This window comes from Temnothorax americanus, unplaced genomic scaffold, assembly GCF_048541705.1.
Source record: "Temnothorax americanus isolate GAGA-0224 unplaced genomic scaffold, ASM4854170v1 Scaffold5, whole genome shotgun sequence".
Classification (NCBI taxonomy): Eukaryota; Metazoa; Arthropoda; class Insecta; order Hymenoptera; family Formicidae; genus Temnothorax; species Temnothorax americanus.
Genome location: NW_027509657.1, coordinates 8077924 through 8105854, shown reverse-complemented (window position 1 = coordinate 8105854; position 27931 = coordinate 8077924). Strand labels below are relative to the sequence as shown.

General features: G+C 42.4%; 2 protein-coding genes across 3 annotated transcripts in view; one reads left to right on the top strand and one right to left on the bottom strand.

The window, feature by feature from the left end:
- Positions 1-27931, top strand: part of Mub (poly(rC)-binding protein mub) — a 147701-nt gene that overhangs the window by 9164 nt on the left and 110606 nt on the right. Inside the window, exon 1 of one of the 2 annotated variants that reach the window (XM_077418601.1) lies at positions 12872-13013. The exons of the other annotated variant lie outside the window; for it this stretch is intronic. The gene's annotated coding sequence lies outside the window, so the exon portion shown is untranslated. Of the gene's footprint in view, positions 1-12871; positions 13014-27931 lie in introns of those variants that run through there. 2 annotated transcript variants of the gene reach the window in all.
- LOC143904202 (uncharacterized) lies at positions 1340-2928 on the bottom strand. The gene is made up of 2 exons (XM_077418645.1): positions 2140-2928; positions 1340-1985 (listed from the first exon to the last, which is right to left on the bottom strand). Exons 1-2 carry the CDS (start codon positions 2410-2412, stop codon positions 1710-1712), a joined length of 549 nt encoding a protein of 182 aa, XP_077274771.1. The 5' UTR covers positions 2413-2928; the 3' UTR covers positions 1340-1709.

Here is a 27931-nt window from a genome sequence, read left to right as displayed (position 1 = left end):
CTCTAACACGAGTTATATGGGAAGTGTTAAATTTTGAAAATTTCGTTTAGCTAGATTGATTTCATTATGCAGTGTGTATCCGTATTTGGCTTAAAGTTATTATGTTTGAAAATCTCGTTACCTGTGCATATAATTTAATCACTATAATCCTAATATGAGTCGCATTAAAAGTGTGCTGCAATTTTAAGAATCTTATTGGAACAGGTATAGATACACCATTAATCGATGTAATTGAATCAGTCGATATAATTAAATACTATACTTTCGGTTCAAACGGGAATAAATTCTTGGAAACCACTAAAAAATAGTTCAACTATTTTGGCATTGATGACTGTGTCGTCGCTAGAAGTGGTCGCCTTATGCGGTACGTCGTGCGGTTACGTTCCCCTGGATTGTCGTATCGTGCGGCATCACGGAGCTGTGAACCACTTGCTGTCTCATGCTCTCCCGATCACGAGAGTCTCCGGGAGAGCCTATCCCAACCAAGCCGATGCGGAGAATCCGGCATCGTCTTATATTCATATACCTCTCTCTCTCTCTTTCTCTCTCCCGATCCCGTTGCCCCCGTCATCTGGAGTGTGGCATTCTAGGATCACTATTGGAGAGACTCGAGGGTACGCGACGCAAAAGGATCTGTAATAGCGAGTCCCGAAGGAATCGTGAAGGTTAAGTACTAGCGTTATTCTATGACTCTGCGAGTCCGGATCCATCGATCGTTGAAGAGAATTCGAATCTGTGACGCAACCTGCAGGGAGAAGCGGAGAAGAAGCTCTAATCTCGTTATATCTCGTTATACAGAGTAATCTTGGAATCACCGTTCTTGTTAATTTTCCTGGACACTTTCCTCCAATATGTCGAGAACATTATTTGTCATTATCGTTCAGATTTTTTAATATTGTATATCTTTATAAGCTCCCTATTAAATTTATATTAATCCCGCATCATAAAATTTATCGAAGAGAACTTATGACCCCTCATAGCTCATCCCTTTCAAAGCTTAGAAGTCCTTCTCTTGAATCATATGAATTTCGAAGACTACGTACATTTATAACACTTTGACATTTTTACCGAAAAAAGATTGATTCCAAAGCGAATCATAGCGCGGTGAAAGAGACACCCGGCGATTTCGGAACACCCTGTATAATCCAGTTTCTTCGTTCTAGACGTTCATCAGGCAAAAACGACCTTCATCGATTCTTTCCTTTTCCCTTCACTTACGCCACAAATTACGATGGGAAGATTATCGATGAATCCTCTATCTCGTGCGAGACGATAAGCAACCGGTTGTTCAGAGAACGGGAAATCGAACAAGAGCATTCAAAAGCGAATCTATCTCTGTTACTTGATCAATGTAAATTTATAGATGGCCGAAGTTTCCCTTCCTACGTAATGATTTCGAATAAAACTGATATCACAAAGCAAGGTACTATCTCAAGAAGAAAATTTATTGTATTTTTTGACAATTTTTTTTATAAACGTGTTATCGATCGCACGTGCGAAGGCGCGAGTTGACGACGAGACATTTTCCTCCGCTTTATTTACGTTCCCTCTTTCGCCGCACATTTCTCGAAGTCTTTAAGCAATTTGTCGATTCGTTTCACACACTCGGCAGAGTTTTTGTGATCAATATCGTAAGTCTGATGAGTAAGCGCAATTGAATTATCAGGAGATATTATGGAGGTCGCAGGTTTTATGGATATAGAAAAAACTCATACTTTTTTGGTAAAATCGCCTTTCAGTCTTTTATCTTGGAATATCATTTTTTCGCCGGTTCTCAAATTATCGAAAACTTTAACCCGCAACGGGCCGAATTTTTTTTTAAATTTTTGCGCGTCACCCGCGCATTCCGCCTCCAGATTTTGTATTTCAGCGTGAATCTTTCTTTCATCCGAACCCAACTGATCCACCTTCTTGTTGAACTTTTTAATGTCGTTATATGCGTTTTGATAATCCTTCCTTGTTTTTGCTCGTATCTCTTCAGTAAGCTAAACATTACACGAGAAACAATCTCTATCTTTGCAATATATATTTCCAGTAAATCCTTTTACAAAGTTTAGGGAAAAAATTTCAATGCTAATTGACGTATACGTATATATATTTTTTGGGTAAAGAAAAGACATGTCAATCTCTCTCTCTCACCTTTTCGATTCCATCATTAACTATATTTTTGAGCTGTTCTGTCGCATTTGGAAATTTATTGAGCGTCTCGTCAACCCGCGTCCGATTGGTTTTAATCCACGTATCGATTTTAGCGTCGATTTTTTCGTCAGCGTAATCCATTAAAAACGTATCCTCATTTGTAACATTATCTTGCACTCTTGCCAAGACTTCGGAACTCCAGTGTAGAACGCGATCTCTCTCTTCCAGGAGACCCTCCCACGTTTCAGGCATTCTGCCCATAGTTTGTCCCATTTTGTCAGGCTAGCAATAGAAAATGGAAATCGTGAAACGTGCCCGTACATTTTAATACAAAACCATATCTTTAAGCTTTGATATACAAAAAGTTATATTGTCGTGTCTCATTATTCTTAATTCACAATTAATTTTTTATAGGAAATTGTAGTAATAATCAAGCCAATCTAAAATTCTATCTGAGAATTTTTTACCGTTTCTGTCACATTACCTTTAATTTAATTCTGTGAAAATTTGAAATATGTCTTTTATAATGGATTTATTATTAAATTTTTTGAGAAGATTTTTGCGGCCGAAATAGCACTTGTGTGGCTCGTGTAATCGGAGGAATTTATGAATATTTAGTTTACCGTTGAAACGAAAATTTTGACAGCCAGAAATATTAACGATCGCAATTTGATTAGAAAAACCTGTTTGACGTTCGCCCCGTTGCGCCAAATACCGCGCTCTTTTGTTCGCTTGTATGTTTTTTTGTAGTATAGCGAAATTTAAACCTGAAAATACCATGGGCAGCGATATTTATTGAAATAAATATAATATTTGTTGAAATAAATATACCCTTTTTTCAATTATTTTCTACAAAGAGAAAATGTTGTATGTAACGATGTATAAAAAGAGGTGAAATTTATAATCCTATACGTAATTATACATTTGCAAGAATCACTTCGCGACGATATCACTTCGCGCGCATTAAATTTCAAATAACGTTTGAGCGTTTCTCTTTTTCCTTTTTTTTTTAGTATAATCATCTCGCGTCGTTATTGCACAACGGCTCGTTTTATCGTAACGTCTCGTACGATGGCGCCGCGCGGCGCCGGCGGCGGCATCGCCACGTTCGCGCGAGGCGCTATTGATAAATTCTCTTCCGGTATAGAAAATACCGCGCGTCGCCCGCGCCGCGCGGATGAAATTACGCGGAAAACGAGCCGTCTTTCGCGTCTTTCACTTCAGACGGCTGAATGCGCGCCGTCAGGGCGCTCGTTTGTTCATCGGGTAGGACGAGGCTCATCCGCGTCGCTAACGAATGCGCGAATAGCATTTCGCGGTGGTGTCGGCGCTCTCCGCATCCATGTGCGCCATTTTGCCCCGTTGTCCGTTGCCGACCCTCTCTCGCGTCGCGCGCGTGGAAAAAGGAACTGGGACGGATGTCCGCCTGTCGGGAGAACCCGCGGGATTGAATCGCGCGTGCCGGTGGCTCACTCCGACTCGTCCTGGGTGTCGATTCATAGCGGCGTAATCTCCGCTCGGCGCGGCCAATAATCGGCTTATTGATTTTGATTTGTGCCCGCGTAACGTCGACGAAGAGGCACAGTCTTTCCGCCAATGAGATATATATAAACGCGGATTTTCTCTAATTGTACGATTCAATAAGATCCGAACCGCTCCGTAAGAGTAATAAAAGCGAGAAATGAGAAAATATATGCGAGCAAAATTTCTTCAACTGCGAAATAATTACGCGGGTTTAATCTCTTCCCATTAGCGTGCTTTTACTTACTACCGTGGAATATACAGTTTCGACAAATATTAACAATGCTAAACGGCTTCCCTTTCATGGCGTCCAGCTCATCCCGCAATCGAAATACTCCGTTTTTGTCCTCACGGACTACTATACCCCTACCGAGTCTCTCGGAAAAGATGTAAATCCCTGTTTAGGTTCAGTTTAGAAAAATTGCTCTTTTTTTGTGCTTCGCTATGAAACATTAATGAATAAACTTGATAAAATTATCATCATTATTGTCAAGTTTATTATTAAACGGGTCGGCGAAGTTCAACGATGTGCATCGAAACGCGACTAGAATCGATTCTGTTGATGAAATATCTTTGGTTCGGCGATAAATGCAACGACCTCCCGTCGAATATAGACTTCGTAAAGTATTTCGATAGAATTCTTCCCTTTCCTCGGTATCGCGCTCGCGCGAAACGGCTTTTCCAACTTTTAACGCGTTACACGACCGAGGGAGTTTATCAACGTCAGCAGTTAAGAGTTGATCCGCGCGACGTTCGGTCCTCGGGGGGAACGGGGGATCGCTGACGGGGCGATAATCGGCCATCTTTATGCCCGATACGACGACGGGGGAATTTGCGTTTCATGGAATTATTAAGTAATTCATGGGCACGCGCGCGCACGCGCGTCCGTACTGAAGAAAAGAAATTCTCTCGCCATGCCGAGGCGCGAAAGTTTCCACCGCGCGGCAACTATGGTTGACGCTTATTTCAACGATCTCGGCGACGCTTGTCCGCGAAATCTCCTTTTTCCCCTTCCTTCGTAGATCTCGTCGCCCATTTTTCCTCCCCCGTCACACCCGCCGCGGTTATATTATATTATAACGTACGTGGCGTTCTCGCTTATGGTGCCGTTCGAGCGTTCAAATTGAACTAAAAATAACGTGCTTTGCGCGCGCCATCGATATATCACCTGAATTACTCGTGCATGCACGAAGGTGGCCTCCGCCGAGCGCGCCGAGTACGCGAGATATATATGTACCGAGATACACTTCACCTGGCTGCTCCTTTTGAAGCAGCCGATGCCAGGGAAAGAGAAAGAGAGAAGGAGAGAGGCTTGTGTGAATCGCAATATGTCCCCACATGTATGCATATATAAACTGTGCGCGCCGCGGCTTTTTACGACCTGACCTATCTTTCGCCCACGTTAAATATCGTTCGCTCTCTGCAGAGGATGCAACCGATCATCCCCGGAAGTCGCTCCAGCAGCGAGTTTTGCACTGTCTGATGGTATTAATTAAAGTTGCGAGTGTAACGCGGATGCTGCGCATAATGTATCAGCCTGTAGGGCGCTGTAGAACGCATAAACACAGTTTAAATTCATCGGTTAATTTGTAATTGTTCCCAAGGAAAACAGAAAAGTCAAAATCATGTAAATTCACATTATATATTGACCAAAATATGATGTGAATTTCTCCTTGAGTGTAGGGGTTTCCCTGTGTTTATCGAATCACGAAACGCCGTATACACATTAATATTCGCGCTGTCGTTTCGTATAGGCCTATACGTATGCCACCCGAAATGGTGGCTGTTCGATATTTTTACGGGCGAGTACGAGCTACAAGCGAATAATCTTCATCCACCCGGCTACGGGGGCTTGACAGTGAATACTCGGTTGAGGGCGATCGGTTTTTTCCACGTGACAGATCAAAACCGAATCCCGCCGAATCGATCAGCGGCGAGCGCCTACAAGCACGGACCAACTGGCACAAAAAGGGGACATTGCTTCCGGCTCCGTTCGCCGGGTCACTCAGAAAGAATTAACATGCATGCGCTAGTTCGCGCGCCAAAAGGCGTTTTATTGCTATCTTACGTAATTAAAGGGACACTTGAAGTCCAGTTGAACCTCGGGATCTAATTTCATCAATTAAGTCGATCGCCCTACGATGGATAGACTGGACGAAACCACGCGCGAATAGCGATAGCAGGACACTTGGAACTTTTAACCGCGACGTTTCGGCGTGTCCGTATTCAATTACCCTTCGAAATCCCTTGTCGGCAGGGCATTAAAGCCAGCTCTAATCCTAGGAATACGAGGGGGATATGCGAGACAAGGACGGTACGGTTCTCGAGTCGGTGTTAAGCTTCGCGGGGATACCCTCTTTGGGGTAACGGTAATCGATGAAAAAAGCTAAAACGGTAACAATGGCGGTGCTGCACTTGGTGTAGGTAAAGGTCGGAACGGTGACTTGGGATTTTTTATAGAGTCGGGAAAAGATATAGAAGTATGGTTTATATATATAAAACACTTTAGAAAAATTATTGTGATCTTTATTTTTCAGAAAGCGCGAAATATGTGCTCTAACATTAATATAGATTTACAAAAAGGATTTTTTTCTCTCTTTCTCTTTCCTATTGTCAAGTAGGAGTGACGGAATTGTCGCGAAATATTATCGTTTTTCGTAACGTAACAAATTTTTCTCCGCTACGTATAAAGAAAGATTAATTTATAAAACTGAGCGATGTAGAGAAAAAATTTTTTTTTTGATATTTTGGGAGCGAAATCTTCTTTTAAAATGAGTTTAAGGTTTCAGATCTTGGGTATCCATTTTGGCATCTAAATTCTGAATAGATTGCAAATAATAAAAATTCCCTCGACATGTCACGCATCGTATGGTACGCGCATAAGATGGAGCGAATAGATCATTGATCCGCCATGTTTCGGAGTCGTCTGGGAATCTTAGAAGCTGGGGGATGAGGTATTTGGACGACGGAAATGGATTCTGGGCACGCGACCGCGGGAAGTAAAGTATATTTCCAGAAACATTATCTCGAAATCCTAAAACTACGCTATCGCCAATTCGCTTTTCGCAATAAGGATACTCCCGTGCTTGTTTTGTTCACTTTTTGTTTTATTTTTATTACTTCAAAATCATTTACATACATAAACTTACTATAAAAACACATATTTTCACATTTTTTGTCTACAGCAAGTTTCTCTCTAAATTAAACCAACATTGATGGAATTTTTTTTTCCTTTTTGCTCTCTCTTTCTCTCTTTCTCTCTTTCTTTCTCTCTCTCTCTCTCTCTCTCTCTCTCTCTCTGCTTCAACTTTGATGCAAAAAGAGTGCGATAGGAAATGCAGGCAACTGTAGTTATTTTTGCCCGGCCGAGACGATACGTGGAAGCTATTGTTCGCGCGATCCTAGTTTGGCAGTGATCCTCGGTGTCAGCCGGTCTAATAAAAGCCAGGTCGTGCTTGCGAACGAGTACCGATCGGAACCGATTGTGATTCATCCCCGCCGCTATTGGTAGCTTCGGACTGGAAAAAAGACTTCCATCGCCGCTGCCATCAGTCGTCGCTCTTTCGCGTAAAGAAAAGCGTTTTTTCTTTTTCGGTTTTAGGACGGTGGTCGAAAGATTGCGCGAGGGAATAAGCGATTCGTGGATAAATGTGGAGACAATAGTTATCAATAGCACTTCGTACGTACCGCTGCTTGGTTCGTGCCTCGCGTAGGGCTCTTAGGAGAGCCGTTCATCTGATGGCGAGCTGCCAAGCAGACACAATCCATACTATAAATACAGCTGCACATCACTGTCCCATCCGTCCCACCCTGGCGCACCGTATATCTTACCGCCTCGTTCCGTTCCGTACGATTGCTCCCCTTCTGCAACTTCGCGCACGCGAGATTTCGTTCCGTGCTTCCTTGACATGACCAAAACGTCCTGACGACTTCAACACGTTGGATGAACGTTTTACTCCATACAAGCGCCCTGCTCCGGATGGAAAATATCTCGCCTGTTGAAAAAGACTCGTCACTTGTTCAAACTAAAAAGATTTTTAACAAAAGCAGAATAGATTTTTTTTAAATAAAAATGCATTTTGACGTACAGAAATTTGTCCGCAAAATATGATATAATAGAACTCAAGAACTTAAGATAGTATACAGAAAAAAGTAGAAAAAAATAATTAGCAAACGAAATAATTTATTTTCTGCAGTTAGAAGTATTTAGAATTAATTTCGTAAAAATTTGTGTAACAAAGAGAGAATCGTCACAGTTTTTAAGAAACATTTAGTAAATAATTAAAGTCAATGTTTGCAGTGCGAATAAAATTATTGAATGATAAAGTGATCGTCTGAAAAACGAGATACGATGCATCTGCAACGGGTGACTCACGGTCATTTATACGGTCGCCGTGAAAAAATTTGCGTGTGACAACGTGTTAACGTAATCGTCGCGAAAACTACAAGCTTTGCGACCACTTTCGAAACCGGGTGGATCGATGTACAAATTCCTGTGTTACGCCGCAGGACTCTCGGGGCTAATGGCGGCAGACTGAAAGTGGTCGATATCGGTTTTCGGTGCGGAGCAGTATCTCCGAAGAGACGGGACGTACACGTCGCGAACGAAATCAATCGTTTTAATATGACGTAAGTAAAAACATTAGCAGCGGCACGCTGAAAAAGAGAGAGAAAGTGCAGCGCGGAGCAGAGAAACGAAAGCGGGGTAAAACGAACACGGAAGGGGCGCGAGCGAAGTAGGAGAGAAAAAAAGAAGAGCAGAGGAGAAAAATATGGGAGAAGAAAAAGCAGTGGCGGAGAGTAACGTTTATTGGACGTTATTAAATATAATGCCGCGAGGCGTGTCCCCTTTCGGGAGAGTTTTCCGATAACTTCGTAATTTGCTAAAAGGATCCCAGCTACGGGACTTTTAAGATGTACCGCTTCCTCCGTGATGTCTCCCGTCGGTCTACTATATTTGTTTTCCAACGAGGATTTGTTACCAAGCTCTCTGAACGCCATAAAGCGTATGTTCTATTTTTTTGTTTCTATTTAAAAAAGGAATAATCGGGAGTGGATATATAATGATTACATTTTTCACGGTATACTTTATACATTCATGATGCTAATTCGTTTGACATGTTACCATATCTGATTATTTTAATCTTGTCGAGTCTAGTGGAACGATGTATCGAGTTGAGAAGGTCTTATATAATAACAATAATTCGACATATCAACTATAATACTATTATCGAATTATACTTTATTTCATTCGATCCGATTTGTCCAATAATCATATTGATTAATGATTCTCATAACTGATTGGAATGGGGATCGATTTAAATAATTTTCAAATAAAATATTGATGATAATATCGCGCGGCTATTAAACTCCTCCTCGAATGTCCGCATTTAGCGAAAGACAGGTACACGTGCATGGCAAGTGAGTCCGCTGATACTCCGACTAAGAGCCATGGCGTGTCATCCTAATGGCAGTGAAATTTACTTGAAAATCGGGTTAGTCGCAAAGTTTCGGCCGTCTAGTATTTCCGGCGGAGATTATCACGAAAGGGACTCCTCGTTGCACGACGACGTGCTCTCAAATTGAATTGAGATTACGGCGGCACGCCCTGCTTCGTGCACGCGTACCATCCTCGAGGTGGCATGATGGTTTCGTACGGGGATGTAATACGGTGATGCACCTCACCCAACGTCAAGTCCACTGAATACGACCAACCAATCTTTGATGTACCAGTATTTCGGACGTACTTTTTCCACGCATTAAATCTTCCCAACAAATTATTTCACGTGCAACCATTTCTATTATTTCAACATAATTTAATAATAATAATAATAATAATAATGCATTTGACTGGATTGCATAATTTAATGTAATCTTTTAAGGATATTTTTAAAGACGCAGTTCTTCATAATTAATTTCTACGTTTTTTTATCATATCGCGACGCAATACAAGCGCGAGCTTTGACATGGAAGAGTTATGGCTTCGCCGTTGTAAGTGAGTGGTAATTATTCGTCGGAGCGTGTCTTACTAGGGATACGAGGGTAGGTTGCAGGTAACGGGACGCGTTATGGAACTTCGTGATCCGCCCCGGCTGCATCTAGTAGATCGGTTATCACTTTGGAGGCTTAGCCAAGGATCCGTGCAAATTGAGCGCCATATCCACTCCGTCTTAAGGTACCTCGTGTACCGCCTCTTTGAGATTCTGGAATTTGCGCTCTGCGGGGTGTGAGAGCAAGCGGATAAGTGGATATACCTCGACTTAATCGATTATCCATCCTGCCGTGCGACGAACGCGCCCTCCCGGGATATTTGCGACACGTCGATGTGTTTACTTACACAGCCCTGTATTAGATTTAAAATTAGTTTTTCCACGACCATCGCGACGCGCTAATAAGGCCTCGATTTATACCGCTTCCGACCGCAACGATCAAACACTTCAATTTTCTTCCTTCCGTCCTCCCTACCTTCTCATTTTAATTTACGGCTCCATTTTCCCTTGTAGGAAGTCACCAATTTCAGAGAAGGTTGTGTACAGTGCGAAATATTACAATCTAATGTTTAATATATTAAGTATCCAACCAATTTTTTACTTCTCGTTGAAACGTCGAGCAGCGACTTTCCTCGCTTCTGACCCGAGAGCTCGTAAATATTCGCGAAATACGATAGACCACGTTTATCACTGGATGTTTTTGCAACCAATGCTTTCTATTACGTTTCTTTTATTAAGGAAATTTTGTCACATTAATTACCATCGTGTTATGGAATTTCTCGAATGTATAAATTCACGTGTTATTTGCGTCAGTTCTGATTGCTGTTGAATTTTTATCGTGTAGAATTTAATATTAACAAGGGAGACAGTACGTCTCGTCTCGTTAATGCACGGGGAAAATTTGACAGCAAGATCCGGGAATGTGTGGTGAACGCGGAACAATGTACGTCTGCCGTAAGTTCGAGGATGCAGGCAAATTCCTCGGCGGCGTTATCATTCCCGCAGCTTTCCTGCTTCCTCCGCGACGATTTTAGCTGAGCAAACGTGACTTCAAAGAACCTCTTCATTTTGAAGTGCTTCGCCGTAACTCTAAGCGTCGCGATATGAAAGAACTGGAAAATTTGTTAATTCGCATGGAATATTCATCGACTCAAATTATATAAACCATTTCACTTTGTAGAACGGAAAAATAATTTTATGCCAAGCATCTCAGACATTAGTTGCATTTTGTCTTGTCTAAAAATTTCTCGAGTGATTTGAAATTGATTGTTTAGAATATTTTTCTTCCTTTATTAATATATTAATTTATTTATCAAGTATTAGGATTATCCTTGTTTAAATAGGAGGATAGAATAACTGATTGGTTCGATCAGGTACGCTCGTGTACGTTAAAGTTTTCCAGCTGGAAAGTAATTTTTTTGGAATAACCCATTTTTGTCGTATGTGCGATGACACGAATATTTATTGGCCGTATCCTCTAATTCGTTATTCGAGCAAAGCTGAATGCACGCGAACGAACGAGCGAAGGCCGCGTTAGCGTTTCTATGCATGGTATACTATCGTCCTCCCGCGGCTCTTGCGTGGGTACGTAAGCATCGACGAAAATCCGGCATTGTTCCCGCATTACCGGAGGTGCAAATAGGCTAACTTTGGAGCTTCGGACCAATAAACCAAGCGCGAAATAGAACGAAATATGACAGAAAGTCGCTTGGAATGCAAATTCACGCTTGGACGACCAGAAACCCGCGAATGAAAAATTCTAATATAATATGCTAACCACCACCCGTCACACGCAGATCTGTATTTGTTCAATTAGATGTGCAGTATTTTGCAAGTATGAGGATTTCACGTTTGACTAAAAGAGGAATGTTAATGGTCGAAGGTCGAAGAAATAGAAACACATTGCGATTGCGAGTCTCTGATGCGATAAGTTTTTTTAGAATATAATTTCTTTGTTCATAAAAATATCGCGAGTGGTAATAATATTCTTGTGGAGAATCTCGAGATTACGATGTAGTGTTATCTCCCTTTAATCCAGTCCATGCAGTTCTTCTCGTTGTTGTCGCCGTTCCCCTCGCGATCTACGTTATATCTCTAGCTCTTCATTACGACGCGTCGCCTCGTGGGAACCATCCGTGTTTGTTAGGAAAACTGAAGATCACAGAGTGTAGCTCGACATCAGAATTTCTCGATTACGAAGCCTGCGTCGCGACGCGAGGAAAATGAAAAGGAATGATAAATAGAGAGCAAATTGTTTTCGTAAACGAACATCGTATGTAATATTTGTAGGAAGGTAGTGAGAAAGGATGCCCTCTTATGGCGAGCTGTTACCGAGAAATCTTCTCAGTTCTTAGAAATTTTTCAAATCCGACCATCCGGCTATTTCCGGCCAACTGAAGAAAGTTCTATAGGTAATTGGATGATTAGTTTAGCATATAATTGTCATTGGAGCATACGTTATTTTAGACGACTGTAGAAAAAGTATCGGTATAGGGGAAAAAATGTCACCTGATAAATGCGATTGTCGATAGACACACGTGATTAGAGAACACGGTTAAGCCGATGATGGCATGGTGGCACGCAACTCCGACATTAAACGCCTCAATCGACGGCTCGATGTTCCATCTAAGAGGTCTATTAGCATCATCATGATGGCCCCGGTTGGCCGCGTGACAGCGGTCTCTATTTACCGGGAGGTAAATCTTCGAATGGCGATTGGTCAGCGATCGAGTTCTTTCTGGCAGCGTGTCCCAAGATCATGCGTTCTTCATCCTCTCGGTTGTCCCTCATTCGCAAGAGACAGTCTCCGATGCGTGCAATGTATTGTATTCGCGCGTTCGCTCCTTCGCCGTCCTCTCTTCCACTTCATACGGATCCTTAACTCTAAAATTAGCTTATTCCCCGCTGACTTTTCTCTCTCTCTCTCTCTCTCTCTCTCTCTCTCTCTCTGTGTGTGTCTTTTCTTTTCTCTCTCTTTCTCTTTCTCTCCTTCTCAAGAGACATATACGAGGTGCGTCTCGACGTTGTTGTCCCCATCGTCCAACGTTCCTTCCGATCGAACGCGTTTGCAGTCTCGTCACGGTCCGTTGAGTAAATTCGAGTAGCACCCCGATCATTTCTCTTTCTCCCGAGATCTTTCTTCTTCCTTTTTTAAACTTCCCGATTCGTCGCCGCGTCACGTAAGAAAGCACGGTTAACACGGCAGTGTTGCGAAAGTGAGAAGAAAACGCGACTACAGGGAGATCTGGAGTACCCGCCTTGCTCGTTGCAGCGTCATAAGGAGGCGAGACTCGAGCTTCCGGCTGCTTGTTGACCGAGCGTCTTCAAGCTGGAGCTGGCAAAGAGAGCTTTCGGCCTGAGGGGGTGAGTACCCGTCGGCCCCGTCGCTATCATTCTTTGTACGACCGCGTTGCGTCTCCTCTCGCTAGTGGATCTCGCTAAGCTGCCTTCGAGTTTCTCCCCGATTGTTCCATTTCTCGCCGTTACATGTATTCGCAATCAATCAGACGAAGAGTTTGGTAACTGTTACTAAGTTGCTCCAATCGAATTTCCTCACTTATGTGGACAAGTCGAAATGCTGTTTAGAAGAACTCGTGATAGTTTCGTAAATTATTTGGAAAAGTAGTACCAAGAACATTCTTTCTCTTATTTCTACATATGATACTCCTACAAAAATGCGACTTGACGTAAGAACATGAAATACAGAATTGTTTTGTGACTATAGAAAATTTTCTAGTTGGGTCCATTATTATGAAAATTTGAGCAACAAGGTGGTTTGTATTTTGTTGAAAGTTAAATAATAGAATTACATAACCATATTCTTAAGAGAGAGATCCTTATTTTTTAACTGGAAAGTCGCTCTATAAAAATCTAACTTAATTTTTTAGATGTATAAAGAAAAGTTTTTAAGTCTATGCAACATCTATTTTTTTTTATTTTTAACTTTACTATTCTTTTCCTTCTTTTAAACAATCTTTAAGAATACCCTGAGATCATCTTTCGACGGTATCCAATTTAAATTTATTGAAACCATTTTTCTGCTCTTTGAAATTTTATAAACTTATATTTAAAGATCAAGCATGCAAACATTTTTTTATATAAATATGTCAATTTGTTCATATAGAACTAAACGCGTTTTCTGCCAATTTCTCTTCTCTCTTTTCATTCTTTCGTTGAGCACCGTTACAACGTGGTTGTATCTTTTCCTCAAATATCCCCAGGATCACGTCTGACTTCAATAAATCGTTCTTGTACGTTCTTGCAATGCCATACGGTGCTCGCTATATGATTGATGATAGCTGTCGCTTAATTGGCGAAAGGTTTGTGAGTACCTTTGATGCGCGACGCTAAGATCCACTTGACGTCGCGGAACGTTAGACAAATGGATTTCGCGGACAGACAGACGAGCGGTTGCGACAGAGACGTTAGGCAGAGCATAACAATGAAGATACACCGTGTTATTATCTCTGTGACGAGCAACATTTCGGCCATTTGCCGCCCCAGAGGCGTAATGTTCCCGGCAATGCGGTGCGATACACAATGTTGTGGCACTTTGATTGGTGGCTCTAACGTGCGTAAGTGCACATATGTACGCTGACGATCTGTAACTGACGTGTGTTCCCTATTACGACCCTCTATTGGCGTCCGTATTGGCATCTATTTGGCCTAAAATGCAGCTCGCCGCGGTCGGACAAGTAAAGGGTTACCTGCTGTACTAAAGTAAAGCTGCAAAATACAAAAATCGCGAACTCTTCTTTATTAATATATATACACGCATGTTATAGTTACTGTTATAATTGCATTATCTACGCTATGTACGAATTAATACGTCGACGCAACACGGACACGTCCGTGTAGAACATTTAAGCGATATTGCGTACCAGAATGCAATAAATTTTCAACCCAGCAGTTTGGAGATTGAATGGCGCAAACGTACGCTTCCGCCACAGATTAAAATTAATTTGCGACGCGCGGTGCGAGAATTCATACGCAATCGCACCCTCTCCCCCCGCGCGTTTAGATCGTTTCGGGCGCGCCGTCATTTTCGCGTAAATACAACCTACCCCCTCCAACCCCTGATTTCCCCGAAACGAGGTCAAGTCAATACTCGTCATTTAAACAAGCGCAACGGGGCATTATACCGTGGCGTGACAAAAAATGTTTACGCCAGCAGGTAAACGCGCCGCGATATTAACGGCGCGCGGCGCGGCGGTTAAATTTATCGCGAGCCACCGCGTCCTCATTTTTCACCTTGAAAAGGAATATAATCGTAATATCGAGTATACGGAACGATCGAGTAAAGGAGATAGATCAGTCTTCCTGTCTAAGCGTGTAATAATGGATTCGGACGTGTTTCCGTTTCAATGTGTTTCGGGATTTGGCATAGGGAGCTCCGTTTCCTGAAAAGCTTTGGGTTTCCGTTCACGTATATATGGTTTCTCATATTGACCGTATTTTGAACAATCAGAGTTACCGCGAGGAAATAAAACGCGGAATATTATGAACTTGCTAAGGCAAGTTGACGTACTGAATAATTTACGTCTACGTATACCACGATAAATGTCAGATCGTTTGTCATCTTCCGCTTCTGGTACCGATACTCCGAAACTGTTGCACGGCAGATAATGCATTGGGGGGGGGAGGGGGGAATAAAATGGATTGCTGCAAAAAAAAGAACGTTATACGTATTGTGTAACGCCATCTTGAATCTCCCATCAATTTCCATGCGAGCACTGGATTTTTAGTCGAAAGAAAGAAAAAAAATAAAAGAGGCGCGTGAAATTCATCAGTCTAATCTCGACAGGTGAAAAATACATCTCGTTCGGACTTTCTCTCGTGCAAGGGATTGACAAAGGGGTAGGATCTAACGCATTCGACACGAAATCCGCAATCGCAATCGGCAGGTGATGAAAGTAATTTTACACTCGCTTTGATGTTAAAACCCGCCGATCACGAGAGAGAGCCGAAAATTCTAGATGAACCGTATCTTGCTGTGTGGAAGAGGAACCGTCGGGTGTACGGCGGCGGGGAGAGGGGAAGACTTCGCGTGGACCAGCGAGGGTGAAAGGAGGAGATGCGGGACGGGGTGTGGGACTACCTCCTCGGTAGGCACGACGATGCATTTAATAATTAACTCGCTGGATACACGAGGATGGATGTCTGACGGGGTTTCGTCAAGAGCGGTCGAGAAGCGCGACAGGGGGTGCAGGGTTGGGGGTGAGAAGGAGGTTTGTTACAGAAGCGGAGATCGGAGGAGAATGGAGGCTCGGGAGAAGAGAAAGGGGGGGAGGGGCGAGTGAATGAAGAGAGTGAAGGGAAAAGCGAGGGGAGGGGGAGGTGGGAGGCGAGTGACTGCAGACGGAGGGTGAGGGAAAAAGGTAGAGTGCTTGGGGTAGGTAGGAAGGTTGGCAGCAGTAGGTAGGAATGGCTCTCGTGGATGCTGCGCAACGATCAATACACCACGTGATGCCACGCGTCACGTTTCTCTCTCTCTCTCTCTCTCTCTCTCTCTCTCTCTCTCTCTCTCTCTCTCTCTCTCTTTCTCTCTCTCTATCTCGCATGCGCGCGCGCGCGCTCGCATTCGCCCCTATCTCCGCAACCCCCTTCACTCACTTTCTCTCTCCCCTCGCTGCCCTGGCCACCTCATTCGTCGTTTCCCCCTTTCTCTTTCTGGCGCAGCGGCGGCCTATCGTCGTTTCCTTGACTTCGTGACGTAACGCCGGTTCAGACGATGGGGCGCACTCGTACGTCCTTGCGCACACGCGTACATACACACGTACATACACATACACGCGTAAGCGTACGGTGCATTTATTTTATTTCTGAAAATACCTCGATCGAGAGATACGTCGTATATATTTTCGCGTTTTAATTGAAATTTCGATCGTTGGGACGCTTTTCATAGAAATAAAAGTAATATCATCAGAGGACGGAGAAAAATAATGTTACATTTTTTTAAAATAAATTTATCCCGTAACTATATGTATGAAATCTATTAAGCGACATGTCTAACTACGCTTCCGTGATGTCATTTTTTAAAGGCGACGTTGAAAACAATGATTTAAATAAAGTAGAAAAGCCAATCTTCATCTCCATCTGTCATTTTTTTTGCGCTAAGAGATGCGTGGTAGGTATGAGGTGGTGAATTTAACGAGCGCAATACCACTTTTCGCTCGGCGAAATATCTGTGAAGTTACCGGCTTACCTTGAGCTTAGCTGATATTTCCTGGTTATTCCATTAGGATTGATGCTCTATCATAATTTTATCAGCCGCCCGGCGCAACGCAACGGTCCGCGGCGTTTCCTCGAGTTTTGCTGAGTATTTCGAATTTCCCCGGCCGAGCACCCACCTCGATGACTCGCGTAAAGTCCTTTGTGTTCGGTCGCACTATGATATCGGGGGATGTGATTTATGCCGTTCGAAAGCTTACAGGGGATTTAACAATGTGGTAACTGGGAACTACCGTTTGCGGCAATTGGCTAACGAATTCTATAAACGAGATTCGTTAGGTGTTATCCATTCCTGTTGTACATAGAACGTGAATTTTAGGACACAACCGCGGGAATAAATAAAGATTTTCAGGAGTCAATTTTGATAAATGTCTGCAATAAAAACTTGCGCTTTATGAGATGCTCGGGAATATAACCGCATCTATTTCCCGGTGAAATTACATGTAAAAGCGAAGAGAAACAATAAACGGTTAAAAGTAAATTAATAATTTACAGTAGAAGCGTTCAGTTCTGTAACTTGAAAAGACTTCGCGCTCTTTTAGTTGCAGAATTTATATTGTTCTCGTATTATGACGTTGAGTGGGGGGAGAGAATAGAAAGTAAAAAGACAAGATCTAAACACAGAGAGAACAAGAGAATACAGAGAGAGAGAGAGAGAGAGAGAGAGAGAGAGAGAGAGAGAAATTGGGTCTACCGTAAATTTTAACTCGAAATGGTTTTTTGGAAAATGCGTTTAATTGCACCTTGATATTTGCGTTAATCTTTCTAGGAGTTGTACACACGCAAACAATATATCCTACATAATATCCCGCGGATGCTCTAGAGAAACGGTATTTCCCCGGCTTCAAGCTAGAATTTCATGAGAATTATGTTTATGGCGCATGACGAAGGAAGTTATACAATTAACATTGTTTGTTAATTATTTCCCAGCAATGATACCCCTCCTATAACAACAACTCGTATGTATTTGTAATTTTAGATTATTATAATTTTATATACTTTGTGGGAATTAAAATTTTCGAAAGTACGACTATCGCGTATCTGAAAATTGCGTATCGAAAATTGCGATTTAGGTGAATTCTCAGGTTGCCTTTTTTTCTAATCAAACTGAGACGCGAAAAGTTTTGCCTTGTTGTTGCGAAAAATGTTGAACGCGTTTATCGGACGTAGTTTGCGCACAGACATCCGCTTATACCACCCGCGGTGCAACTTGGCCGATAAAATTTAATTCGCACGACGTACGAGGCGGTTCGCATAGGTGCGACGATATACGTGCGATACAACAGGCGTAAAAATCCTGTAGGAAGAACTTGGTAAACGTACGGCCGAAGAAAAGCCCGACGCGAACGCCATGTATCTTCGATATTTAATAACGATGAGAAGTAAAATGAAATAGGATTTATATTGCACGTCGCGTCTGTAATTGAGTTCATAATATTTCCGTTTAATGTTTTATAATCTCGTTATCGACATTTATATTTATATTTATATTTTATCGGCACAACGTGATTTTTATGGCTCCCAATAAATTCAGCCAGGTTGAGGGACGAAGAAGTTTACACTAAACGTTATCAACATCGCAGGAAATTTCACCCTTTGGCGATGCCGATATACATTTCACGTATGTGTGTGCGTGTACAGAGGGAAGGTATGAGGGAGAAGTAAGGCGGTGGAAAGGATACATTAGTGTGCCACAGGCTTAAATATTCATCCGAGATCAATCGGCCGGATCTGCAATCTCGGGATGTATCGGGGCGATGCAATATAAACCGTCGAGCGGTCGAGCGTCTGTCTCGCGTCGCATTGGACTTTTGTCCTTTTCCATCCTATTCAAAGAGAATTGCATCTTTTGCATCGAATTTAATTTTTCAAACGCTGACCCCGTTGGATCGTCATTATTAACAGCGCGCGTTCTCATTACTTAATAAACGTATTAGAATCATTATCTTTTTATACATTTTGGATGTCTTCTGCATTCTAAGATTTCAAATAAAATTGATTAAATTTTTTACACCCCAACATTGTTTATTCATCGTTGAGAGAGCATTTTGAATTTTATGTCGAATATCTAATAGTGAGCGTTTGATCCTCGTGTTTTTACTTATTTAATAGGTGCAATGTTTCCCCAATGTTAACATGGGGGTAAGAATTACTTACGCGTAGTTACATTTAGAACAGGCAGTAAAAACGAGGACGGTTAATTGTGCGGAAAATTCTCAGCGCGATATCGCAAGACACCTCATTGTACATATGTACTCGTTTCGCGCAAGTTTCGACATCCTAGCTCCCATTGTTCGCCAAGCTTCGCGCGCGCAAGTTGTCAGGAGCAGCGATCCCGTATCCTTCAGGCACGTACTTCCAAAGGTATTCTGGAAAGGCTGCCATGGCGCGACTCGCGCAATTTATTCCGGGCTTGCTTTGTGTCGGGGCGGTGAATTCGACTTCGGCTTCGGGCCGAAAGCGCGGGTCCAATTTTCTTGTCTTCAATCGCGCCCGTGCTTGCCGATGACGTGACGATGTGACGCCGGCATATTTTCAATAAACAATGCGCGCGACCTAAAACTGCCAAAACGTCGCTGATCGGGAATACGTCGAGCGATTTGAATTAATCGTTCATTCGACAGGTTTGTCTCGTTCGGTTTACAAAAAAAAAAAACGCTTCTGTCTGCTCGCTCCCGAATTTCTGTAGATTAATATAAAGTAACATATTTTTGTGTGTTTCATTTTTTCGTAGTTTTTATATAGTTTTTCTTCAGAAACACAATGAATAACCCAAGTATAAACGATACAGACGAATTTTATTTATTTATAAATATGGATATAATACTATTTTATATGCACGTTTATTACGACGTGAAAATAAAATCGTATAAACTAAATAGAAAGTCTAAAAATATATATGTATAAAGAAATAAAAGTATCTAATAAATCTTGAAGAAATGAATGAAATATTAAATAAGATTGATATTATTTTAAAATACTTTTTCTCAGAAATAAAAAAAATGGAGGAGCATAACGTCAACATAGTTACAATCTATTCTCTCTAGTAAAATAATTTCTTTCATCGTGGAAGAAATTAAATTCTCTCGTTACCCTTCTGATTCACCATTTCCGGCGCGGTAAACACAAACGAACGTTTGACCAGGCACCAAGAGATCGAGACTCCGAGAGTTCGGGACTTATTTTTTTTTTTTTTTTTACGAGCGCCATGGACACCAGCCAATCAGTGAGGTGACAATGATTTAGGTGCGCGTTCCTGGATTGTCGCTCGGCAAACACGAGCACGCACACGTGCGTGTGCGATTCCCCGCGTGTAGAAGTGAAGCGGCCTCATGAAACATTCATGCCGATACCGCCCCGTGACACCGCTTAACCCTGGCTCTCCAAAACGCAGTAGTCAAGATAGGCCACGATGTATTTTTGACGTGGCGATAGTCACGTAATATATCACCCGATGACTATCGGAAATCCCTCGAAAAGTCTCAGAATTAAAGCTTCCTGTAAAACAGCAATTTAAGATAAGATAGCTAAACCCAAAATAAAATTCAATTAGCGGGATCTTGAGCGCGAGAAAATTTCAACGGTGTTATAATAGGAATATGATCACAACTCTGTTCCTTTCAACAGCTTATTATCGAAGAGTGATATATACATACATTAATAATTTATCGGGCGACTTTTCGTCGGTGGTTCGCGCGAGAGCGAGGCATAATTTTCTGTTCATAACGTAACTATATATACTATACATGACGGAGGGAGTCAGTTGTGGCGAAGTTATTAATCCTGCTAACAGGAGGCAAAGTGTACTTTGTACGCTCGCTTTGCCTGCCACCCCGTGTTTAACTTCCCCGTTCAAAGGCACCAAACCATAACACGGCGATATATATTCGCGCGTAACGTCACAGTTTGAAAGCCCCTCGAACTTTCGTTTTCCCATGACGGAAGTTTGGCAACCGAACTGATATCGCTGATGTCGCTGACCAGGCTACAATGCTTCTTGGGAGTTTCTAAGAGATATATTAATTCGGCGCGAAAGATCGCCCGAAAAGCTGGGACAATTCTAGTTTCTCTCGAGGTATATTAGATAAAAACTTCAACTATATCACACGTTGCTGCATGACCCTTGTCTATCTTGAGCCGTTTAAACTTATCTCTCAACATGGTTTCCTTCTAATTCTATAATCACACGAGATAAACGAGAGACTTACACGCTGTGTCAAAGTCTTATCTGATGCCGTCCGAGCGTAAGAGGGATCGGGATAAAACAGAAAGCAACCTGTGGAAAAAAAGGAGTAGGTCAGGTTAATAATAAACATCTATAATAGCTGTTTCATAATCATCTCTTCGATCGTGTATATGCGAAGGTGGCTCGGCCGTTAAAATAAATACTAATTTCGAGCGACGCGATCTCCTACAACGCAACAGAGAGAAAAATACGATCTCGATAATGACTTAATCCCATTCGATTATGACGGAGATCCCGCGGAGGAATATGCACCTTGGGGAGTCGATACGGTGAGCTCCCTCCTTCTCTCTCCTTCTCTGTCTCTCTCTCTTTCTCTCTCTCCCTCCCTCTTGCCTCTTTTCCTCGTAGAAATGGGAAGACATCATAAATATGATAATAGGTGGTTTAGGAACGGCGTGTTCGGCATACCGATAAGTTTCCTATCCGCTTTTGTCGTCTCGCTATCTTGCCCGAACGAGATGAGGAGCGAAGCCTCGCGTTGCCGACAAACATTTAAATTTGAGGATGGGTACGTGACGCAATTAAAAGCTTCACAGAGATCCCTTAACGCTCTCCTGCCTCGCCTCGTCATTCTCTTCCGCGCGCGCGTATGTGCAACGATGCAGCCGTGACAATCAAACTTGTTCCGTCTCCTACCTAGGAACAGGCTTATATAGACATCATTTTCTCGCCCCTTTTCCTCGTGACGCAAAGTGTTCCAGCGAAGACGCAATTCTCAGTCTCCGTAAACAACGCGATTACGTGGGCTGTCCCTCTTCGCGCGATTCCGCAACGCGAGCTCTCGGATGACGATAATGGCAGATTTATATACATTATTGCAGTAGCGCTTGTTCCTATCCGCGTGGACGTTATTATCGAAATTCCTCCTCTTTTACAGGACACACGATGGACGCAACTCGTGCATCGCGATAATTACATTCCTCTTTTGTCGCTACATTTTTTCATTTTTTTGATGGACTACGAAAAATATGATGAAAGGCAAAACGGGCCCTCTTTAAATGTAGGCCCGGGCCTCACAAGCCTAAATCGATATCCAACGAGAGCGTTAAGAATATTTCATTAAAATTAATGAAACGCCGCCAACGTCACACACGTGAGGGGAAGCCGGAGCCATAATTGGAGAGGTCTCGACTATGGCAGCTGCACAACCCTTTGTGCCGCGCACCTACCCCCTTCGTCTGCTGCAGCCCTCGTTCGAGCATATCACCCTGTTTCTCTGTGTCACCTTTCATAAACTTTTTCTCTCTCTCGCTCTCTCTCTCTCTCTTTCTCTCTCTCTCCCTCTCTCCGTCTCTTTCTCTCTTTTTCTCTCTCTACCTGTTTTATTATTTTTAGAAAATATATACTTTTATCATGAGTTGTAACTTACACGCAAGGATACAACATCCATTGCAATTGTCATGTTCCAACATGAAGTTGTTTACGCAGCCGTTGTATTCGCATCCCACATAACGCTAAATGTAGCCGCTTATTCTTCAGCACATGATAACATTCGAACGTCATATTCATGTTGAGCAAATAAAACTCGGAATCAAATGCATTTAGCTAAATGCAAAAGAACGATATTTAAACGTTATATACGTACGAACAATAATTCACAAACGTTATATAGGAATATATTGAAACGTTATAACTGAAAATCAGTACTGACTGCAGATTGTTCGTATTGCTCTCATCTCCATACAATGTATGTACGGATTGTACCCGATAAAATAGTAATATTTTATTTAAAGCTCGCGCAGAGAGTGCATTTAAATCGACTTCCATGCTCAAAATTATCCTTTTCTCTACTTACGCACTATTTACGCGGAACGTTGGAATATTCGGAAAAGATTTATTCTCAATAATGAACTTTCGCGGATCCCTTCGCACGTGATTCGAGATCTGACCCTTTAAGCCAGACAGGCTTTTCTATGGCCTCCACCTGCATGCATGGCTGTATTGTAAGTCCTCCCTCGCTTCTCTCTCTCTCTCTCTCTCTTTCTTTCTCTCACGCTCTCAAAAGAGTTTTTTGCACACTCACACGCTCGAACGATTACTCGTACACTTGGACGAGTTTGCTCGCTCGATACACGTGTGCATACGTGAACGCGATATCCCATATCGTACTGCACAGAAACTCTCCCTATCGAGGGAGAGAGAAAGGGAGAAGAGAGAGAGAGAGAGAGGGGGAGGGGGAGGGAGGGAGAGAGAGAGAGAGAGAGAGAGAGAGAGAGAGAGAGAGAGAGAGAGAGAGAGAGAGAGAGAGAGAGAGAGAGAGAGAGAGGAGAGCTTTCAAAGCTCGCGCCTCTCGCCCAGACTGTCATTTCGATCCTGACTGAAACAGTCCCAGCGGTTCTCAGTTGGAAATAAGCCCGTAATGAAAGGTAGGGTAAAGCTTCATAGGGTTCATGCAGAGAATTCGATGATGGACAGCACGCGGCTAAGGTGAATAACGAATGACGCGCTTTGTAGGTAATCTATTGCAACGCGTAGTGATCTTCTCTATATGAAATACTTTTGTGTACGTAAATGCATATATGAAACAATGGGATTTATTACGCTCTCTTTCTCTCTCTTTTTTTTAAATTTGTATTTTTGAAGAATTTTAAATTGCTATGAACTTTTGCTAGAAAAAATAAATTAATCAGCGTTCTAAACATCAGCAACTTCACTTTTTCTTTATCAAGAATTCACATCGACATGCCTGCGCCCTTTTAACTGGTAAAAGCAACAACTCTTCGTATCCTTTAAGTTACTTCCCCTCGGTAAATTATGGCTCTAGCTGTAATACGAAAAAAAATTAATCACTGTCGGAAGCATACATTTGGAGTCGTAGTAAATTCCGTTTATTTTATCTTGATTAAAGAAACGGTATATATCTCTCGAATAGTTTCTGTCACGTGATTAGACAAAAAATAAAGCACAAGTTAGACAAACACATTTTTCGGCAAAATGAGTCTTCTTTTAACGAGCACCCGGTATAGCCGCCGCGTGTATGCAGCGAGTGGGCCCGTTGTAACGCTTCAGCTGGTTCCTCTGCCCTCTCGCGTCCCTTTCTCGCCCCCCTGAGCCACCGCGGAGAGCGAGGAGGACGAGAGGGCGTGCAGACACCCCACCTGCCCCCCTTCGCCGTCGTCGTTTCTCTCTCTCTCTCTCGCCCACGCCATGATCAATATTACGCCCCAGAGCTACGGCATCCAAACCGACCTCGAGACGGACTTCTTCCTGCTCAAAGCATCCCTGAGCGCCGCGGCGGTGCAACTTCCGTCTCGAAACTTTTCCAACACGCGAAACCGGAAACCAGAACGAGAAATTAAAAGCCGGGAAGAGCATCGGCCGTCTGGATCACGCCGAGGAGTCTCGCTGCGAAGTTTCTCTTGCCTTCTACCCTCTCACCCTGCCGGAAGAGGCTGGAATCGAGTCGATAATAGTCCCGGTAATTGCGTTGCTCGCTTGGACTGTCATACGAAATCGCCGAGATTGATTTCGTGGGCTCGACAAGTGCCGTGGTCAGATCAGATCAGGATTTTGCCGATTACGAGCAAACGAACATACCTTTCGCCGCACGGATTCGCTTTTTCCTCTGATGTCCTCGTACCCCGAATCGTTTCTGTAAATTTTCGTGACGAAGTCGTGAGTTTTTCGAATTGACGAGTTTTATAGCAAAATAGAAAAAAGATGATTCTTCGTTTGCAGTAAAAATAAAGTTTTTTACTTCTGCAAGTTACGGAAGTATCATACAGCGCCTTTTTAACTCTAAACGTCAGGTTTTTTGGGCATGGAGAAAATAACTCGACTATATTAACGTTGTCGCGTTGAGATTGTGACGTGAAAATCCCATTAGATGGATATATACGTCTGTAAGCCAACGTGTTCTAACTCTATCGTTTGACCGTACTAGATCGTTTCGCATAAAGCTCATGTCACACCCGAAAACCAAAGCTATCAGTTTGGTCCCCGGAATCTTCCTACAAGTACGACGACAGATGATTCATCCGCAAAGACCCAACTTACAACTGGCCGACTTCAATCAGCCAGGTTGAGAACCTTCGGGGGGACAGATTCCCGCCTGCTCTTGCGGATGGGATATATTTGTACAAGTAGTAATATGGTGGTTTGATCAGGCGGGAGTGCGAGCAGGATGGACAAAAGAGAGGGAAGAGAGAGAGAGAGAGAGAGAGAGAGAGAGAGCGAGAGAGAAAGAAAGAGAGATAAGCGCGGCGCATCATTTCACGTGGCACCCGTCCCGTAACCTTCTGGGCGGACTGTACGGCGGCTAGGTCAGGGACTGTACGTCTGCCTCTCCAATCTGCAAGCTATTGTAACACTCCTCCGCATCTCTACCTCTCTCGCATCTCCCCTTCGGTCCCCTTTTCCGCCGTCGCTGCCGTCGCCGCGTCGTCGTCGTCTTTTCGGCCGTTCTTTCTGCCTCTCTTCTTTCGCCTCTTCCTTCTGCTCGAAGCGCTTTTTCGCCTACCCTACCACGAGTTCTACCTTCGTCGTCCTTCTCATGGTTCTTGCAGCGCTGTCCTTCGGGACTTAGACAGCTCGGTGCCGCTTGTTCTTCGCCCCTTCGTGACGTCGTGGAGTGTCAACGTGAAAATCATTTACTTCCCTCGCAGACGCTATAAGGAAGAGTTATAAAGCAATGTCAAGAATGAGGGGGGAGACAGAGAGAGATAGAGAGAGGGGGGGAGCAGAAGTGGACCACGTGGAATGCGCAGCAATGATATTGTTACAATTGTGGTTGTTAATATCGTAATTGCATGACTGCGGTGACCACAAACGTAGTCAATGGGGTGATTAAACGTTAAAATGTACACTATATATCATTGCGAAAGTTTAATTAGAACATACGCGTGGTAGCTTTCAGGTCCCAACATGCGAAGATCTGTAAATATGAAAAATGCAATAACATTTAAGGCTTATTTTAAGAAACTTGTGAATTAAAGAACTGAATTTTAGTTTAAAAGTTTGATTTAGATTTGAAAAATAAATAGCGTAACTTTAGAATTTTATATGCCACAGTAAAGAATTGTAAAGTCACTCTTATATGTATGTACAAAAATAATTTTTAATGTAATTATTGACGCTACTAACAAATATATAGTATTTAATTTATAATTTATTGTCAATTAAAATTATTTCTACTTTTGTGTGTACATATTCGACGTATTATTCGACGTATAAACGCAAGCACGTCCTCGAACCGTCTTCCTGAATTATTTCATTATAGGTAGGTACTTATTCGCGATTCGCTTAGAGCTTTAACAAAGCTCGATTTCACAATCGTCCTTTGTCGCCCGGCGGCTTTCGTCCTTCGGGGATAGACGACATTGAAAACAATTCGACATTGTTATTTTAGATGCGGTAAAACGGCTATTCGAACGTTAGGGAAATATTATGCGCCGGCCTTTTCAGGTTACGGGAGAACGCATGTCCGCGCGGGTAAATCTGCTTTTGCAACTTCTCGTCGCGATCTTCGACGCGCTGGAAGTTTCGAGAGTGACAAATTCTCATTTTATCGCGAAATAATACGGACGTTTATAAAGACATCCAAAACGATTTACGAGTACTTGGCTCGTTTGCCACATCGCAAGAGAACCGTAATAAATTACCTGATCGGATAATTTCTCGGCGATTCATTTTCGCGATATTCATTTTGCAATGTCGAATTTTTGCGGAATTTACTCGCGATTACGGGGCAGCGTCGGGTTAGCCAATTTCGCGATATAATCTGCGAAATCTGCGCAATCTCACTCGCTGAGAGAGACAGAAAGAAAGAGAGGGGGAAGAGAAAGAGAGAGAGAGAGAGAGAGAGAGAGAATTTCTCTCCTCCTTAGATCTCGGTAACTTGATGAAGTCCTTATTAACCACGAACTTAAAGCAGCTAGACGCGGGAGGCCCTTAAGATGTCCGGAACGGCAGAACACGATCGATATCCGTGATATTTTTCACGAAGCTTTCATGTTTCAGTGCATATGTCCCATCGGATAACCTATTTACAGTCACTCGTATGTGAAAAGTGTTTGTCCGACAATCCAGAATTTATATCCAACACGTCCACGTTACAAATATGGAGATTTATTTACTTAAAAACATGAACTTTTTTTCTCGCAGAATATACATGACAGTTTCATACAATATTTAAATGTTATAATTGATTAAATCATGAGCCTAACAGATTTAATCATGGAATGCGTTGGAAAATTTATGATTAGTTTTTAATCATGTAATAAATCCAGTTTAAATTTGGAAAAAGACAGTTTTGAAATTACGTCATTTAAATGTAAAGAACTTTTTAATTATAAAATTGATATAATATGAAAATGACATCCATAAAATTATTTCTCGCTTTTTATTTTTTGAGAGAGCAAGAGAAAAAATAAATATATAGAAATATCGTATATGAAAAAGTTTATATGGTAATCTTACCACATTCTATGATGAGATTAACGTTAAAAAATTATTAATGAAATTAATAATTAAAAAATAATGATGATTAAATTGTAAACACGATTGAAAAATAATAGCTTACAATATTCTATTAAGATGAGATTGCATGTCAGCTTCGCTAGTTAAAAGGAAAGATCGAACAATATAATTCGTATATATATATATATATATATATATATATATATATATATATATCTTTCCGATCACTTGCAAAGAACGGAACTCAGTTCTCATTTAGAATTTTGTCGCGTATGGCCTCCGAGAAGATCTTTCGCCCTTTTCTGGAAAACGCGATTCTCGGAACCGATTTATCGGTCTCTTTCCGATGGGGGCGGCTGCCGCGCCGCGCTTTTAGCGAGATAGCGGT

Excerpts from the sequence above, each read along its gene's own strand:
- LOC143904202 (XM_077418645.1), bottom strand. The coding sequence starts at position 2,412 with ATGGGACAAACTATGGGCAGAATGCCTGAAACGTGGGAGGGTCTCCTG. Across the intron at positions 1,986-2,139 it reads TTAATGATGGAATCGAAAAG|CTTACTGAAGAGATACGAGC; the intron begins GTGAGAGAGAGA and ends TGTAATGTTTAG.